Source organism: Pinus tabuliformis, chromosome 9, assembly GCF_031772625.1.
Source record: "Pinus tabuliformis cultivar Carrire ecotype Pingquan chromosome 9, CPIR1, whole genome shotgun sequence".
Classification (NCBI taxonomy): domain Eukaryota; kingdom Viridiplantae; phylum Streptophyta; class Pinopsida; order Pinales; family Pinaceae; genus Pinus; species Pinus tabuliformis.
The window spans coordinates 1,762,590,648-1,762,610,008 of record NC_142307.1 but is presented as its reverse complement, the minus strand read 5'-3'; the positions used below and the strand labels follow the sequence as shown (position 1 = coordinate 1,762,610,008).

The 19,361-nt window shown below is 36.5% G+C and overlaps 1 protein-coding gene and 1 pseudogene across 1 annotated transcript; both read left to right on the top strand.

The window, feature by feature from the left end:
- The first annotated feature begins 8,975 nt into the window (after positions 1 to 8,975).
- On the top strand, positions 8,976 to 10,472 carry LOC149155825 (UDP-glycosyltransferase 91C1-like). The gene is made up of 3 exons (XM_089444540.1): positions 8,976 to 9,411; positions 9,909 to 10,090; positions 10,293 to 10,472. Exons 1-3 carry the CDS (start codon positions 8,976 to 8,978, stop codon positions 10,470 to 10,472), a joined length of 798 nt encoding a protein of 265 aa, XP_089300666.1.
- A 4,044-nt stretch (positions 10,473 to 14,516) lies between these two features.
- On the top strand, positions 14,517 to 15,710 carry LOC149155824 (nematode resistance protein-like HSPRO2 pseudogene; annotated as a pseudogene).
- The last annotated feature ends 3,651 nt before the right edge of the window (positions 15,711 to 19,361 follow it).

Genomic DNA, 19,361 nt, shown 5'->3' with positions numbered 1-19,361 from the left:
TAGTTGAAATCCGTTGAATTTGAATGAAACATCGCCTCCTATGCAACTATTCGATGAAAAAAGGCATAAAAGGGGCCTCAGGCTTAGAAACAGGGATAGAAGCTTCAAAATGTGAAGTCAATGTGTGAGGGGGGAGTAAGTCACAAACAACAGGTGTCTTAGAATCTTGGGAAGAGGAAAATGGAGAGGAAACATGAACACAGGAAGGGGCCTAAAGCTCACAAACAAGGATAGAAGATTCAAAATGTGAAACATGGACGCGAGTGGGGAGTAATTCAAAAGGAGTGTGTGCCTCAGAAACTTCACAAGAGGAAAATAGGGAGGAAACATGCATGCATCCACTTATCACACCTGAGTGAGCCTTTGAGAGTCTAAATGAATGGAAAATCAGGACACATGTTGTGTTGGGCTCATAATCCTCCAAATTGTGTGATCCATAGTCCATCTCATGACAAGGACACATGACATAAATCTTTTGGGAAGGGAGTTCACTGAGAGGATGGAAGATATGATATGCAGAAAATATTGCAATTGAAATTGATGGCCTCTAATTCCATAGTATTTTATGCATGCTCTAAAAATAAAGTTGGCCCTGAGAGATTTTTGGAGGTCAATTCTGAGAGCTCTTACCTCCAAAAATCTTCGAAGGATTGTGCTTGAAAGGAAGAGGGATCCATACCCTACAAAAAAATAGCCTTCTGTCTTTAAACCTTAATGCTCTTATAAAACTCTAGCAAAGCTCAAATAATGTTTGCATGATTAATTGAACTTTGGGAGTTGCAATGTATTTGTAATCAAGGAAATAAAGGCTTGATTTTATGCCCACTCCTAGACCAAAGAAACTAAAAATGATTCTATAGATCCTTTTCGTTTTCCTTTTCATACATAGACAAGCATGTCCTCAAGGATAGATTATACTAAAATGAGATTTCCTAATAAAAAATGAGTTATTTGTAAGATTGATGTGAGATGGAAGTCTGTGAGAGAATGTAAAAACACTTGACCAGAAAATAGATCAGCTTGTTACTAAATAAATGTGCACAAATACTCTAGTAGAAACGAAATCCATAACATCACAATCACTTCCTACCAATGATCTTGTTGATAAGTTGACAAACCAGAGGAGAAAGAAGATGCAAACAAGGAATCTTGCAAGCCTAACTATTGACTCTTCATGTAAAGTTTCCACAAAGGTATATTTTGAGTTTAGAGTAAGAGATCAAGCAAATACAGCCGCTGCAGCCTGTCAACCATTAAGTGGACATAATAATAGTGATTGTGGTATGTCATGTTCTTATTCAGGTGCACACATGCAGAAAATGCATCCTCTACATTAGAATGTGCATTGGATTGGCTTCAAAAATTATGCTTATGATTCCTTTTATGAAAGGAGTCAGCTAGACCTAAAAGAAGTGACGAACTTGAAACTAGCAATGTCATGAGAACCAACTCGAAGAGTTTTCTTCTAGTGCTAAAGCATCTCATGAAGCCCTTATATTTTTAGGCTATATAATTTATTTCTATATAATTTAATAATAAATAAAGTAAAAAACAATTCATAATTTTAGTTTGTTTTGTTTAAATATTAATTATATTGATATGTATAAAAAACCTTTTAAATTTGAGATTCATAGATGAGATGTGTAGATTTTAAGGGTTTTCAAGTGGAGAGTTAATCTCTTAGTTGTCTCTAATCTTTCAAAAAATGATGAATTACATATATATTCACAACAAAGAGGATTGTAGTTTTGGGAGCTACGCAAATGTCAACAACAATGAAGCAGCAGTCAGAAATCACTGTGGACCAACCTTGTTTTCTAGGACATATTTGTAATGCATCCAGCCAACTCTTGTTTTCTAAGACATATTTTTAATGCATTCAACATTGATCTCTATTTATAATAGTTAAAATTATTGGTTTCTTTCCCATTTCGCTAACACAATATGCTTAACATCGAAGTTTGTTATTGCTTGGAATTGACAAAGATATTAGGATAAATTAAGTACATGAAAATTTGCAATAACATAAATTTTATGATCTAACTGAATAAAAGTATATAAATTCACTTTCCACTTCTACAATTGTTGTCTACTGTAAATTTGAAGTATGTTCCTTCATCATTGATGGATGATAGTATGTTAGAAATTGGATGATGGTATGTTGGTAATTTTGTAACTATCAAGATGATGGTTTTTTGGTAAGTCTGATATAATCAGGATGATGGTATGTTGTTTCAAACCTTGTAACTATAAAATAACAAATATATGCAAATGAAGTAACTTATTCCAACCACAGATACAAGGTACAAAATATTTCTTGAAGGTATGCGCACATTCAATTATTTTTTCTTGGTACATCTAACAAACCAAAAAATGCACTACTTTCATAATCAATGTAGCCCTGCTCAATGAACAAATTATTTTTACCTCTTGAAAATATAGTGAGCTTAGTTTCAGATCAAGTGCTTATGTTTTAAGTTTCTATGTTCATATGAAGATGACAAATACATCTGGGCTATTCAAGGAAATTGAAAAGAAACAAGAAAGAAATCTTCATAACCGTTATGGATGTTTCAAGTTTGTATGGCCATATTAAGATTAAAAAATGGGCTTACGATACAAGTTGACAAAATATAAAAATATATATAATTATAATTTCCATAGATGACTATAGATTAGACTTATGTTAGACGACAAAAGTAAGAAAAGTAGTTGATTGAACAAGACAAGGATGATTATCGTCAAAATAAATGTAACAATTTTCCTTCATTCCATATTAACTTCAAGTATGGTATCGACACACTAGCAATAGAAATACATACAAGAAATGAAACCTGAAAAGGAGAGCAAGCATGCAAGTAGAAACGAGATTTCCATAATGTACACAAGCTATATTCTTTGTTGTATCATCTATATAGAACTACAAAATTGTTGGAGAGTGCATAAAATGACATCTTGGGATACAACCCCCTTGGGAGGGGAAATTCAAGTGACCAAGATATATTGCCTATAAATATCCTCTCTGATAATTCCAACTATCTCCTATGTATTAGGGAGGAGTTGGCGAGGAGCATCTAAAGAGTACCTAAACTAGGGAATGTGGTACATCAATATGCCAACTGAAAATAGAAAATAGGAAACCTAAAAGAAACAACACCACATTTCCCTTAAGGTATAGAGACTTAAAGATCTTTAAATTGATGAAAAGCATCAGGACAACATTAATCAAGGTTTGGAAATGGTTCCCTTTAATGGAAATGGTGAGTTATCATCTTATGTAGGAAATCATGCTATGGTTCCATATGAAGGGCCATTTCATCCTTTGAAAAATAAAAATCCTCGACCACGAGTTGACTTGGATATTGAGACAAGCATAGCAACACAAACCTGAGAAGCTTCATTCCCAATAGAAACCTAGATATTAAACATAATACTAACAAGAACCTTGATCAATGTTAAGGCCTTGGTCAATGTCAAAATCTACAATCTTTGGAGCACAGTGTCACAATCTGTAAAACAACAAATGCACTGTCAAGGGAACTAACAAACTGGCCAACTATTTCACTTGTTGAAATTGTAGTTGACTGCATTGTGTGTAGTGCCATATATCAACCCCTTCCTAGATATTAATGCATTGACAGAGGAGCTAAAAAATTGAGTTTTTTGCTGACACCCAAAGGCAATATACATATTGCTCATAGAGAAACAGGAACGTTGAGAAAAAGGCAATATATAATGATATTGAGGTGTTTTACATTCCTCATATGGACAACTTTGTTGACAACAAGGCCATGAAAATCTTCTTTCAGCCATTGTTAGTATTAGCACATGAATTTTTGATTATCTTAATGGATTGGAAATAATCAATGTTAGAAGTTAGAACACCTGCAGAAGTAATACACTGATTGTGCTTTCTAATGGCTCAATTTAGTTGTTTGTCAATGGTCTGTGAGGACGTGAGCACACTGAAATATCAGAGCGGGATAAGAATGGGTTGTGATCAAATGGGTGAGCACGTACTGTCTGGGTTGGCTTTGAAATCAATGTCGTTGTTGTGAGTTAAGTTGTTTGTGATTGGTTTGTGGCTATAGCATGGTTTTAATTGCCCAGAAAATCCTTCCAAGGGAAGCCAATAGCTAGCTACAGATGTGGCTCTAGATTTAGGGAATCACCATGGAGCGTTGAGAGATTATTGATGTGGACACTAAGAATGTAGAATTGTTGAGTGCTTTTTTAAATGCAAATTGCAAGTTCCAGAATATTATGATGGATATAAGTGAAGTTATTCTGAAACTTGTAATCAAGTTATTTTCGGATTTCATTAACTGACTGAGATGAGGGGTGATTAGAAAAATATAATAGTTAAGAGACTGAAACTGCCTTCAATCTGTGTTGGCTTCATTTCCATTTTACTTATTATCTTGCCTACTATCAATAGCCAATGGTGGAAAGTTATAGTAAATAGATCTCCAGATAAAAAAAAAGGTCATGATGGGATTTCTTCATGCAAGGGACAAAAACACATATATGGCATTTTTATCATCGAATGGCATATGAACAACACAGGCTAAACAATGTTCAACCCCAATATTGTTTAAGCTCAAGAAATGTCACGAAAACCAACTGGCACATACCTATGAAACAAAGCTGGACTTCAAAGGCTATAATAGTTCATTGCTTTGAAAATCTAATGTATAAATAATATACTCCTTAAACCACCTAAAAGGCCACATTGAAAAGAGGTAAAGACAAAGCTTTAGCAAAAGAAACTATAAGATACCTGTAAGACATGCAAAAATGTCACATACAAAAAAATTCGGTAATTAAGTTAAATATAATTCAACACGTGTAACCCTGTGGGCCCAAAATCTTACCACTTGTCTGCCTATGTGGGTCTAGGGCCTACAACCTTACTACTCGTTTCTCTTCGATGCCCAATGTGTCTACTTCCTAACTAGGTGAAATGTGTTATTCACTCTAAAAAAGAAATAAGTTTAGACTAATAAGTTCAGACCCTAGTATGCCTGCGGCTAGGGTAATTACCCTAAATGGATTTGTGACCAAGCCCAAGATGGAAAAAATGCTAATGGCTAGCAAGTGTTCTATTTCGAAACAAGCCCTACATTAGAAAGCAACTTGTTCGTAACTAGTTTGATCTATGTTGGGAATTTTCCCAGGGAATTTCCGATTTCCTTCAGTATTCAAATCCCCCCAACAAGAGTTACTTAGTTTGGTTTTCTCATATTTCAGTTTCCTATTTACAATTCACCATGGACTACCTTTCCCTCCCCAGTGATCTGTTCCATCTCCATGTTCCCTTCCTTCCATTGCTAAGTATAGAGACCACTTTGGTGTTCCATCTCCATGTTCCCTTCCTTCCATTGCTAATTATAGAGACCACTTTGGTGTCCCACTAACTCTCTGGTATTGGGTGGAATGCGGTGGGGTATAATAGTTCTAATGAATCAAAGTCATATCAGAGCGGTTAGAAGAAATGAAAGCTGCCATAATTAGAGTCGTAAGTAGAAGCAAACAATTTGTGTTTTTTCAGCATAAGATTGTGGGGGTTTTTTTGAAACGCACCACATTTGTAGAAAGAATTTGATATTCAGATCCTTAATTACATTTTCTTCCTGTAGTTAAAGATGTGCGTCTTGACAGTGCTTTAGGTCCTTTTGCATTGCCCCTTCAAACCCTCCACCTATGGAGTCAGTAGACGTTAGTAACTGGTTATCCAACTTCAAGGCATGGCTCCTTTTCTATTGCTTGATCCCACTATGGTCAACATCGATATCGAGCAACTGCTCTGTCTCATAGTTCTATCCATGTTCCTGCCTTTTCATTCTTTGTTCCAACCCACAACAATCGGGTTCTTCTTCGATCAGTTGGGGTGGATTCTCCCACCAACAAGCAAGAGTATCTATTGAGTTGATCCCACCTAGCATTCAGTGTGAAACGTGTTCAAAGAAATAATTGGTATATGCGCCTCGGGCTGATCCAAAGCTTAGTTAATACAGTAACGAAGACCCAATGGGCTTATAATCCAATTCTGAATAAAGCCCCATTCTATACATGGAATTAGAACCAGCAACCAACCGTTTAGTTTAATACGGGGAAACGCCCGTGCGTGCATGGTTCATGTGCAGGACTGGAGCAGGTTGTGTTGGTGCCATGAGGTTTAGGTTCAGGCGAGAGTTAGAGTTCACCTAAAGGTAAGGAGTTGGCCCTCATTCAAAAATGTTGCTCTTACTTCAGCAAGCCACCTAAGCCAACCTAAAAGCTAGTGACCTTCTCTAACCTTGACCTTCCTGTTCCTTGTGTGAATTGTTTCAATCTAAGATCCAAGGATTGAGAAAGCCCTATCATTAATTGGGGCTTCCACCGTTCCTTTCTGCAGTGGATTTTTTTATCCACAGTCCCATTTGGGTTTCCATCACCTAGGAAAGTTCAATTGTTAGCCCACACACAGATGAACGCCCATCATGGAACAGTGACACCTCAAGTAGTAAAACTGTGCTATAAAACTCTACCTTGCAACTCTACATGCGCCTCCCTGCTTCCTTTGGCCTTTAATATCTCTCAATCCCAGTTGATGGACCCTACCCATCTTTATATTTGCACCATGTGGCTGCAAACTATTTATAAAATGAACTTTGGCTAAAATAAGTTTGTCATGACATTTTATTGCATTCGATAAGCTAAGCTTGGCTAAGTTTGTCACAAAATTTTATTACATCCGATAACTTAAGCTTGGAATAAGAGGTCCATCTTTTTACAATAAAAATCCTTTGCTAAAAATCCACTATAAATCTTTGGTTAAACCATAATTATGTGGAAAAAAATTGGTTAACGAAAAGTTTAATTGAATGTCAACAATCTATCGATCGCTATAGTCTTGCTGAAAAAAGGAACTAATAACTAGGCTATGCTTCTGCTCATGTCATACCTGGACTAATAGTGGGTTCTACCTCCAAATCCCTAACATAAGATCTACTTGAACCATGCTAGTTCTCTCTCAAAATCTATTGATTTTTCTAAGTAGATCTCTCAAAAAACCATCAAGTTGGCATCCTCATATATCATATATTGTATTGGAGAGAGTGATCCTCAATTTCTAAATAAATCGATGTAATTTTGCAAATCATGGAATGAAAATTAAGTCAAACAAATTTATTGAGAAAGGTTTTGAAGATTTCTAGAGAAATGTATGTGGATGTTGAGGATAATATCCATTAAAATATTAGAGCTTAAAGTAAGATGCTTTAGATTGAGACGAAATTCCTAATCACTTTTATATTTTGATCTTTGCAATGTATGGAGATAGGTTTTGAATACAATGTGTGTTTAAGGAGTGGCCTTTGCATCTATTTTATTTTTAACCAAATGGGATGTCTTCAAAACACAAGAATTACGGTGCATTTACTTTGACGCATTTTTATTGGGATTGTTTATATATATATATATATATATATATATATATATATATATTAATTATTTATTAATTATTTATATATGTATGTATGATCAAATTTAATAAAATATATTTAAAAGAAGTTTAGTAAAGTAATTTTAAATAATTTATAATCTTTGTTAATTTTTAATAAGTTTAGATAGATAATATTCATAAATGAATGATATAAAATATTAAGGTTTGAGTTGAAGTTGTAAGAAATGAAGATTAGATTATAAGAAATGGAAACTCCAAATCAAGAAAAAAAAAAATCTTAGATATAGAAAATGTTGATCTTATTAGAGAATTAGAATAGAAGCTAAACAATAATTTGTCCCTAAGTATTTTGAAATATAGATGTGGTATCAAAGGCATCAAATATTGTCTTGCAATAGAAAAGATGTTAGAAAAATAATTGACCACAAAGAAAGATTAATGCATGTTAAGGTAATCTTTAATGACGATAAATATGACATACTTAGTGTGAATTGGATGTAGCTTAGGTGGTTAGGGGAAATTTTGTTACCCTCCCCACCTGGGTTAAGTTCTTGCATGTGACATGGTGATATCATAATAATTATATCATTGTAATGGATTAAGCTTTGTTGTCGTAAAAGATTTGGTAATGAGCTAATCAATCTCTAAATTCTCAGGATATAATAAGTTACAATGTTCTAATAAAAGGGATAAAATGCAATTAAATTACTAATTTATGGGATGGGAAATGATGTCATATTATGCGATATTTTTCCACTTCAATAACCCCAATATGGCTCTTATTATAGACCTTTAACTCTAATGTAAGGAAATGCGAAGAAATAAAACACTCCGAAAGGAGAAAACAAAGTATTGAAAATAAACACATCCTACCTAATTTATATATGAAGGTCAAATGTTGCACTCGGTAATTAATCTACGAAGGGGAAACGCTCCACGCAACAACGACAGGAGAAATACGTGTTTATATACAGGACAAATACGACCATTGTAGCCTGTCAACCATCAAGTGGACATAATAGCAGTTATGTACTCGGTAATTAATCTACGAAGGGGAAATGCTGATCGCAACAACGACAGGAGAAATACGTGTTTAGTGTACGAAATTCTGCACTTACCTAAGCGACGCCGTAAAGTTGAAATCCTAGATACCCCGTTGAAATAGCGTGTGGAAATCGTAGATACCCCGTTGAAAACTGCATGGGGTGAAACGCAATAATGACATGGTAAGAAAGAGCGCTGAACTCAACTTGTTACAAGATAACATGTGGAACTTGTAGATGCCAACTTCAAAAACTCAAATCTCAGAGAAAGTTAAGAGGGGTGCAGAAACGAAAGTCGACCAACCACTTTTTGGCGGGTCCGTATATGTCATTTATTCTCAGGTACATTGTATTTTTGCACTCAAAAAAATGGATATATGCTGCTTCTAAATTTTTGTTTTTATTTATATAGAAACTCCCATCTGGTTTTCTTCAAGTAATGGTACTGTGTTCATCCATTTGTGAAGGTTGCTTGTTCACCGATAATGACAGAAAGAAAGCCCCATGTAGTGGCCGTCCCGTCGTTGGCTCAGGGCCATCTCATTCCATTCCTTCAGCTAGCCAAGCTTCTCGCCTCGCGCGGCGGCTTCACAGTTTCGTTTATCACCACCCCGGGGAGTGCGAAACGTCTCCAGCCGGAGGTCGAGGGTTCGAATCTCGACATCCGGCTGGTACCTATTCCTTTGCCTCCTATCGAGGGGGTGCGCCCGGGAACCGACAGCACAGACAACGTCCCCATGCACGTCGTCCCGTTGCTCTTTGCTTCCTCGCACAAGCTAGCGGCAGCGTTTCAAGAATGGTTGGATCACCAGATGAATACTACATCTCTGGTATGCTGCATCATCGTGGACATGACAACGGGATGGGCTCGCCGTGCGGGTGCCAACCTCGGGATCCCCAGCGTGGCTTTCTACACGTGCGGCGCGTTCGCGTTGTCTCTCATGCACTCTGTCTTTAACTGAACGTCGTACGACGACGACGAGTTCTTTGATGTATCGGAGCTCATCTTCGAGCTTAAGCTCCGCAGGTCCGACTTGACGGTCACGTGGCGGGACCCGGAATCTCATCCGCTCTGGAATTTTCTGAGGGAGGAGCTTAACGGGAGCTTGGAGGGGGTGGGCATAATTATTAATGGAGTTGTCTATAATGCGATTTTTTGGAGATTCTCGTGACGGAATCCGGTCTAAGAAATTGAGGTTGAATCTTGATTTGTTGCAGTTAAAATGGTTTTTTAACTGCATATTTTGATTCAGCACCCTGAAAAACCCCAAGGACGCTTTCATTGTGCAGAAACTAGCTATCAAACTTGCGATTCCAATAAATTCCTGCCGGATTTCGACCGAAAAAACCCGCGGGAAAGACTTTCAAAAAGTCGCGTTATAGACAACTGCATTATTAATACGTGTTGGAATCCCGAGCGATCAATTACATTGGGAGCCTCGCCGGGAACCCTGAATGGAACATTGGTCCCCTGCTTCCTCCCGCTGTTTTAGGCCAGACGGGGATAGAGCGCCGGAAAATTCGAAGCCGCGGCGAGGCGGCAGTTATCGATGAGGATGAGTGCTTGCGGTGGCTAGATTGCCGGCGTCCGAATTCGATGGTATTCGTGTGTCTAGGGAGCCAATTTTTCCTTAATGAAAACCAAATCTGTGCGCTGGCTTCGGGTTGGAGAGTAGCGGACAGGCCTTCGTGTGGGTCATCAGATGTCCTTGTCACATGGATGTGAAAGGCTCCAAAGAGACGGCAATTCCTATTTCCACCTCCATAGCAAAGTTAATGCTATGGAGGTACCCCTTTGACAGCCTCACACAGCACGGCGACCACCATCGACCATACATCATTTGTCTCCGGCATCCCTCTCCGGCTGCCCATTGAAACCCCCGGCGACCCTGCCCGCAGCCACCCGCAGCCTCCCCTCTGATCGTATTGATGACGTATTGATGCCGGACGGGAGCGCGTGGCCTCCACTCAGATCATATTAATGCCCGACGGGAGAGCTCATTTACCTCACGCACGAACGGGACCAACCTCCTCCGGCCTTCAAAGTCCCGGCCAGCTCATCTGCAAAACCATTCCTACTCCGCGGCGAACAAAACATTATCTGCAAAACCATTCGGCGAACAGAACAGAGGAGACATTCAATACCTGGAGGAGCTGGCCATTGGTTATCGAGATTTGCGGTTGGCAAGGTTAGTGCCCCTGAAGCCTGCGAATTCTTGGTGAATTTTAACATCTATTTCCCTCCAAATTTCATTAAAAAGGAAGTTAATGATCTTATCTAGAAGTCAAGTAATATCTTTTTAAATCTATCTGAAAGCCAGGTAAACAAGTTTGATTTAGGATATGAATAATATCTTATGCGTTCTCTGTAAAATTTTCAAGACATAACATGGTTTGAGACTGCAACATACACCCAACTTACAGGACAGGTGGCAAGATGTGTAAATTTGTTTTCCGTCGGTCACCATTGAAACTTACAAATGCAATTTGGATCAAGTTCGTCCTCGGTCTGATTCATATAGGTCTTTGTCTGCCGTGCTTGATCCATCTATAAGTCATGTTATATCTTTTGACAAAAACCAGTTGGATTTGCTTTAAACTTTCAATATGGAAAATATCTTCTGTGATCTCTATATAATTTTCAATAACATAACTACTATTTGACATAACTTAATTGTAAAGTTATTTTGAAAGACTGCGAACTTTCATGTGCCAGCCTTTTCTTAAGGGCAATTGATCTCTTTTTTCCAAAAAAAAATTACATTCTCCAACACCATTTATCTTGTTGATTCTCGTCTTCTTGGTTGCCCATTCTCACTGACTTAGATTTAACCAACATTGTATCTGGTTGATTCTCTTGTCTTCTTGGTTGCCCATTCTCACCAATTTAGGTTTATCTACCATTGTGTATTACTTGTTGATTCTCTTGTCTTCTTGGTTACCCATTCTGAGTGACTTAGGTTTGACCAATATTGTCTTCCCACGCAAGAGTAGAGACAACCGAGTCATTCACCAACGACATTCAAGCAGCAAACAAGAGAAGATGTTGGAAAGGTGGTGTCGTTAATGTGAAGCGCAGAGGCGGGAAATGCTTAATTAGCACTGCAACCCTTCAATCTGCTCCAACTTCCATCCTAGCTAAACAGTATCATATATACTTATAATAGGTTGGTATATAATGAAGAACCATCTCAAGTAACTATCTCTGTTGATCCACTGATCTTTACTCCCAATGTAATCCAACAGTCTTCTATATCGTTGAGTCATGAATTCAAACCCTTGGGAAGCCATGAAACTTGATTGCTCAAACCTTTCTGCTGACCAGAAGGCACTGCTTGAAGCTACCTACGTGCATGCAAAAGCTAGACAGTAAACAGAGCATAGGATGGTAAACATTCCATTAAATTTCCATGAAAAGGTAGACCGATATTGGATTCCTTCAATAAACATCAGTCGTCTCTTACATGAGCATTTGCAATGTAGAACCAGCAACTGAATGTTACCCTTTTAAATTATAGGCTCCAACAACCCACAATCATCACCAGTCTCAAAATAGTGAAAAATCATTCCTGAACAAATTAGCAAGCCTTCGAGTTTAACTCCTGGATTTTGTTGATCCATACACTAGTGCTGCCAATTGGATGGATAAAAATTTATGAATGCTGTAATTTACCAATTTTTCCTTCACCAATCCCAAAAACAAAAAAAATACTTCATGAATTAGCAAGCCTTCTTCTTTTCTCCTGGATTTTGTTGATCCATACCCTAGTGCTGACAGCTGGATACAAAAACAAACCTTTATGAACGCCCTAGTTTACTAGTCTTACTCTAAAATGAGATTAAGTGTGCCTAATGACAACTATTTCATGGACCTAGCTGGTTTATAAAAGAACATCACAAATCAAGAGATAACAGATGCGTGCAGAAAGAATTCAAATATACACAAAAACAGAGCAAGTTTAGCATCTTTCATGAATTTTCAATAAAAATACATAGCACTGAGAAATTTGATCATCTTCAGTTTAAAATAAATAAATTAAAATTAAACATGCTTCTGCAAATACGAGACGGATTTGTCCATTCATTATAAGTTTTTGGTGTTTTTGATCGGAATCTTGTAAAAAAAAATGATGAAATTTTAATTATATTATATAAAATTAATTAATTAAATTTTAAGAAACTTATACCAAATAAACTGCCACCAATATTCCCAAATCTAATAGGCCATAAATAATAGGAGCAATATCTAACCACAGTTAGATTAAAACAAATATATTATCCAGCAGTAAACACAGACTACCTTTACTTATTAATAACTCGATAGACTCATAAATAAGTCTAGACCCAAATAGACTATACAATAAGGACCTCGTTGCATTAAAAGAATACATCAGTGCGATTCGATAGCATTAAAATTTTCAAGTTCTTTGAGGATATGCGCACCACAACTAAGTCGAGGTTAGTTTACGGGTTAGTGTAAACTAAGAAAAGGTACAAATTCATTAAGAAAAAAAAAAAAAAATCGATGCATTTTAGTTTTAGATAAATAAAAATGGTGAAAGTTAAAAATAGTTTGATTTATTTGTATTGCGTTGTTTAATGAGAAATTGTTTAAATGATTAAAAGTGGTTTGGATTTGGGTAAAAATCTCTGAATTAAGGAAAGACCTAGAAGGTCAACTGTGAGTTCATAGCTCAAAATCAAAGGAGGATAAATACAAGTGCAAAACTACGAAAAAAAGGTAGCTGAGACTATCGAGAAAACTGAGGAAAGACCTAGAAGGTCAACAATAAGTTCACAGTGCATAATTAAGTAGGGTAAATTATAAGTGCAAAACTAAGAAAAAATATAGCTGAAATATTCTTAAATATAGCTGAAATATAGCGGATTCCATAAAGTGATTTAAGAATATTTTGAAAACATATGAAATATAGCTGAAATATAGCTGAATTAACATAATATTTTACTAAACTAATTAATAAATATGTAACATAAAATATATTTGAATTACTGAATCTATTAATATACTATTTATTGAATCAGTAAACTAACTAATAAATCAATTTTTGACAACTTTATCCTCTCCCGGTGAAACTAATCCTCTCTCACATTGATAACTTTTTCATAAAGGGTATCATTATTTGCTTCATTAGATGTCACGAAGACAAAGTGAGAAAGGATACAGTTAATGGAACATATTTTCGATATTGGGGGAATGCCTTTTTATTAAACAATGGGTATTTTATGCTTTATGAGCATACTGAGAATGAGTGTTGTTCTTTCTTCGCAGAGGCATTGCAGCCGATGTTACATCATAATTTATTCAACTCTCAGCTCAAACCCAGAGAAAATATCGCTGTTTCTATGTCCAGGATTGAAACCGGAAACCTTTCCGTCGAGATGCTTTTAATGAGTTTAAATATTTACATTAAATATTAACACTTTAGATATTCAGACTAAAATCAGTTGATGAAAGCACTTACAGAGTTTGTCCTTGCCGGACGTGCAACAGTAATGTGCTCAGAATTTAAGTGCCAACAGACCAACCACCGTATATTTAGCTTATATCTATTCACTTTGTTAACTGGAAAAATATATATTTATGTGTTGACATTATTTAACTCTTTTCATTATTTATGTGTTGAGTTTTTATCATCTACATAAAAAGTTGAGTTGCAACAAATAGATATGTTTTTTGTCCAGTAACGTATTATATATAGCTTTTTGATATATTATGGCTTTTTAAATATATCAAGGATTTAAGAACATTTTATTCTATTCCAGTTTTCAAAATTTTAGTGTTTAAAATGTATTTTAGTGTTTATTCTATTATTATGTTGTTCTTTTTAGATTATGGTATATGGAGAGCATTAGTGTCTTTACTCTCCCCGTTATGTTTGCAGGGAAAAAATATGTCCTGTAAAAAAATGGCATCCTATTTTGCCTTTGTTGAAGAATCCATAGAGCCCTCCCCCATGGAGTGTGCGGGTTAAGAGTAGTATGTGCATCTCCCCGAGCTCAGTGCCATGTGGAAATTCAAGGAATGGCCTGGTTGGTCTAGAGAGGGGTTGGTAAAGGCTGCCTTACAGTCATTGGAGATTACTTTTCAGTTTGTTTCGTCTGCCCTCTGTGACACAAGGACTTACATTGACAAAGAGGAATGGAAGAGAAGGCTTGAATCCTTAATTAGTTCCCAGATTGAGTTGATTTCAATGATTTGTGAAAATGACAAGCAGGTTCCCACTCTTCAGTTGTCAGTAAGTAGTGGTGTTCTCTCATGGAAAGTTTTCCATGAGGTATGGCAGAGACCTGGTGCTTTACCTGTGGTTAGCAGAACAAGTGAAGAGAGCTTACTTCCTCATTTGGGTACATGGAAAAGCGCTGAAGCTATGGTTTCTAGAATATGGCTTGCCATTGAAGGCCATATGCAGAGGACTCCCTTCACTTTAGCTCTGGGGAAACCAAATATGTCAGGTAAGCCTCTTCTTGAATATGATAGAATCTGCAAGCCAAGATATTTGCACTCTTTAAAACAACATAAACAGTTCCATAATCTAGAAGATGCCAAACTTTGCAATGTCCTCCAGATCTTTGAGGCGTGGGTTTTTGTAGGCCAAGAATTGTTGCAGAGAGTATATGAAAGAATAGACTCTGGGGATTTTGTAGGAGCATCCACAGACTGTTGGATGGTTGAAAGGATGTGGAACATGCTCACAGAAATTGTGAATTTGCTTCTAGTGATGGACCCAGATGATTTCCTTTGCCTTAAACACCAGTTGGAAATTAGCAACACTAGTACGCTTGCAGGCGCATATTGCCTTCGGTCTGCCCCCCTTAGAGACCTTACAAATGCATGCAAGGAACTAAGGCATCTGGTGCCCAAAGTCATCGGTGTTGAGGCTGATCCAAAGGGTGGACCAACGCTCCAGGAGGCACTTATGCATTTGTTTCATTCACATGGACTGCGCTCACATAACACTTCAGGTGCTTACCATGTTGCAACAATACATGTTCTGTTGGCCTTCCAGGCAATAGAAGCCGCGGTGAAAAGGTTTTTCTTCTCATATCAACAGCTGGTAGTAACAACCATGGGTAGCACTGAAATGAAGGGTCCATCATATCTAGGTGCTTGTGATGCCCTACGTCATATATATTTTGAACCACCTTATTTCCCTAGTGTGGATGGTGCAAAGACATTTTTGGGTTACTATTGGCACTAAAAGTTACAACTATGGTGGATGGTACACTGGAAGATCTACAAACAAATCAAGTGAAGTGTACAAGAGAAAGAACAGTGCCTTCAGTTTTTCAATGTATTACCCCAAATTCATACATACACTTTTTACATTGACAGTTTTGAGTACTATACATAGAATTATATTGGATATAGGATTAGACTCATTTTTGTTCATCCCCATCAGTAGGACCAATCAATAGAACAGTGGTAGAAATTTGGGATTTTTTTTTTTTTCCCTCTCCAACATGGATAGGATACTAAGGATTCATAGTGTGCAATTCCTCCTTCGTTAAATAGTGTAAAAGATTGTCCAAAATTAAGAAGGTAATTATTAAAATTATTAAATTTTACGAGTTGTTTCTTTTTTTAATTTTTTAATTCTTTACCTAAATTTTATGATGAGTTTAATGATATTTATATAATTCATTATAAATTTTAACATGAAATGTAGTTTAATGCTGTTATTTTTATATATTTTTTAAAGATTTTTTTATTCAGTGTGTGAAACTGAGATAATTATAATTATAATTTGTTAAGTTTATTTAATGGAATGCATCATAATTTTTTTGATGCAATTTTTTTTTTTTTATCAGATTTTTTGTTTTTTAAGATTTTTTAATTCACTGTGTGAAATTGAGATAATTATAATTTTAGATTATTGAATTTATTTAATGGAATGTATCATAAAAAATTTAATGTATTAAATCTATATCATATTCAAGCTACATTCCTACCATAAATATCCACTCATTTCCAAAGTTTTGAGAAAAAATATTAGATAATGCAGTTCAGATTGACTAATAACATATAATTAGTATAGTTTTTTATCTCTACATTTATTTTACAAAGTACTCTGATACTTCTTCATACTCTACTTTAATTTTCTTGCACATGGCCTTGTGTTATTGCTTAAGATGTCATTTAATTTAACTGAATTTATGGTAAAGGTATAAATTTTGCCTTTAGTTCTTCAATACAAATTTGTTTTAATGAGATTGTAAATTTTAGTCAAATTATTTCTATTATAGTATCATTTATAAAATACGTTGTTCTTTAATCATATAAGTTTAAATTTAGAACATTGATAATGCATATTGCTTATAATCATTCTCACTCTTAATATCTATAATTTGGCTTAACACTTATCATTTTCTTGCAGATTGACACAGAGTTCGCTCGCTTGTGTAGAGCCTAACCCCACAGTTTACAAAGAACAAAAACAATCATTGTAATTTTTCTTTCGTGGGTGACTGGCAACCTTTAGTGAATTGCCTTCACCTCTGCAATTTTTTTCCATATAGTTCAGATTGTTTTAATAATCAGTATTAGTAGGGCAATTACTTAGCATTTACTTTAAAATTTTTACATTTCACACATAGCTTAATAACGGGAAAAGTAAGTGGCCATAATCCACACATTTTTTCAATTTGTTTTGCTCTTTTACCAAAGTCAAATAGTTTAATTAGCAAAGGAGTAAGTGGCCCATAATTCACTCATATTTTTTACTAACCAAAGCATCTTTACTTCATTAGCATTGGGACTAGGAACTGGTGTTATTAAAGAAAGGGAGTAGCCCCTGCTTCCCTTGCGTCTTTTAGACGATCCTGGGCTTGCATCTGAAATCTTTCTGAAAGCACTAAATTTTTCATCTCCCTTTTTAGGCTCACATAGTGTAATAGGAAGGAAGTAAGTGGCCCATCAACCACACATTATTTTATTTGCAGGTAAGGAACCAACATAATTTAGTGTAAGTAGACGAATTTGAAAAGGATCATCGAATATCCACATGACTACAAACTTTGTATGTTCACTATGTCACTTACACACACATTTCACTACACACACTAAGCTACTCTAAACTTTGAACAAAGGGAATCAAGTGTAAAAACCCTTTGTACTTAGATTATTTAAGCTTAATTTTTCACACCATAAGTGAAGGAAGACACGTAAAAGCAATCATAACTTGAACAAACTAAATTTCCCCACATGGGCCACAAAATAATTTATAGTTTAGGTTAGGACTGTTGGGGGTAGGCATCCAATAAGCCGCCATGGTCATGTTACATTTTGAAACATAGAAGTTGTCTTTTAGGGTGCTTCAAATCCTTCAATCAGTCCACGGAAAAGACAACCCAGGCAGCACAGAGACCCGATTCAGAGGGGGTTCGGCTTAGGCTTAGTGCATGCGGTCCTATATGGGGCTACCCAACCTGTATAGTGCTCGGTACTGATAACTGATTACCAAGAAGCTAAAGACTCGACTGCCTCCGTGAGACGAAGGTATCCTATTGGCCAAATTTTAGGGCATCTTTCCCTATAGGTGGAGGTGTGGGAAGCACTAAAGCTTCATTCAATACCTTGGTTGATTCTTTTCATTGCTGGAAGCGTCACCAGTTCTTTCGGGACGTAGCCCCAGTACTCGTCATTCTTTGGCTGCTGGAAGCGTCACAAGTTCTTTCGGGACGTAGCCCCAGTACCCGTCATTTTTTGGCTGCTGGAAGCGTCACCAGTTCTTTCGGGACGTAGCCCCAGTACCCGTCACAAAAGATATCTCCGCAAGGCCCAGTTACTTATAGAGTGGAAAGGACGAATAGGTCTTCATAGGACCTTTTATCATACGCAAAACAATCTAAAATATTTTCCTTGTTTGATTGATCACATAGCTTAACTTAAAGGGAAAGTAACACTTTATTTTTCAGTTTGCTTTATGTATGTAATTTCTTTTTATACACATTCCTCTCCTCACCACAAAAGTGACACACATTCCATTTTAAGAATACATAAATACTTTACTTTTTCATATTAAGAATAACAAGACAATGCTACACAAAACATTCCATATTAAGTTCTACTAGCTGATATTATAATTACCAAATAATATACTCCCATGGGCAACAAATTTAAATTAATTACAATGGGCATGTCATTTAGCATGATTAGGCATGAATTGGATGGAATAATCCACTTTCTTCCTGGTCTCAATAGCCAATTGGACTAGCCAAGACTCCTTATGAATTGTCTTGAGTAAGGAACTCTTCTCGACCACTTATGGGCTTACGTAGTTTGTCCTGGGCTTAACAAAAAAGAAATGGATTGGTCATTGATCTTACCTTCCATTTAGATTATTGAGGCCCGATGATCCACTTATTTGTTGTCCATGGATGCATATATGCATGGTGCACACCTCTCCATGTCGTTCACAGTCTCTTCTTCATGTACGTTATACGATCTTGGGCGACTTTGTTGCCATTGAGGGAAGTCATTTTTCCAATGGTTCTCCCACGTGCCCAACATTACATAGGCCCTACCCTAAGCTTCTCAATTTCATATTGTGTGGGTTTCATGAACCACTCTTCACTTGCCAATGACATCTCTCTATTGAGGTTCTCCTTTGGCATGAGCGACTGGCTTATGGCTTCCCATTGCTAGCTTCATTCCTTTCCCTTTAAAGTTTGGCTTGACCTTCTCCTCCCAGTCTGTTCTCGCAAATGGACATTTATTAAGTATATGCTCTTGGGTTTCAGCTTCTTTTCTGCATAAGCTACATATTGAGGGCCCATAGAAGCCTCTTTGTTAGATTTTGTCCCATGTCAAAGTCCGCTCTTTGCTCACCAACCATGCAAAAATTGTTACT

Coding starts and splice junctions, on each gene's coding strand:
- LOC149155825 (XM_089444540.1), top strand. CDS start 8,976: ATGACAGAAAGAAAGCCCCATGTAGTGGCCGTCCCGTCGTTGGCTCAG. Junction 9,412..9,908: donor CGTGGCTTTCTACACGTGCG/GCGCGTTCGCGT, acceptor TGGAATCCCGAG/CGATCAATTACATTGGGAGC. Junction 10,091..10,292: donor GCCGGCGTCCGAATTCGATG/GTATTCGTGTGT, acceptor CCCCTTTGACAG/CCTCACACAGCACGGCGACC.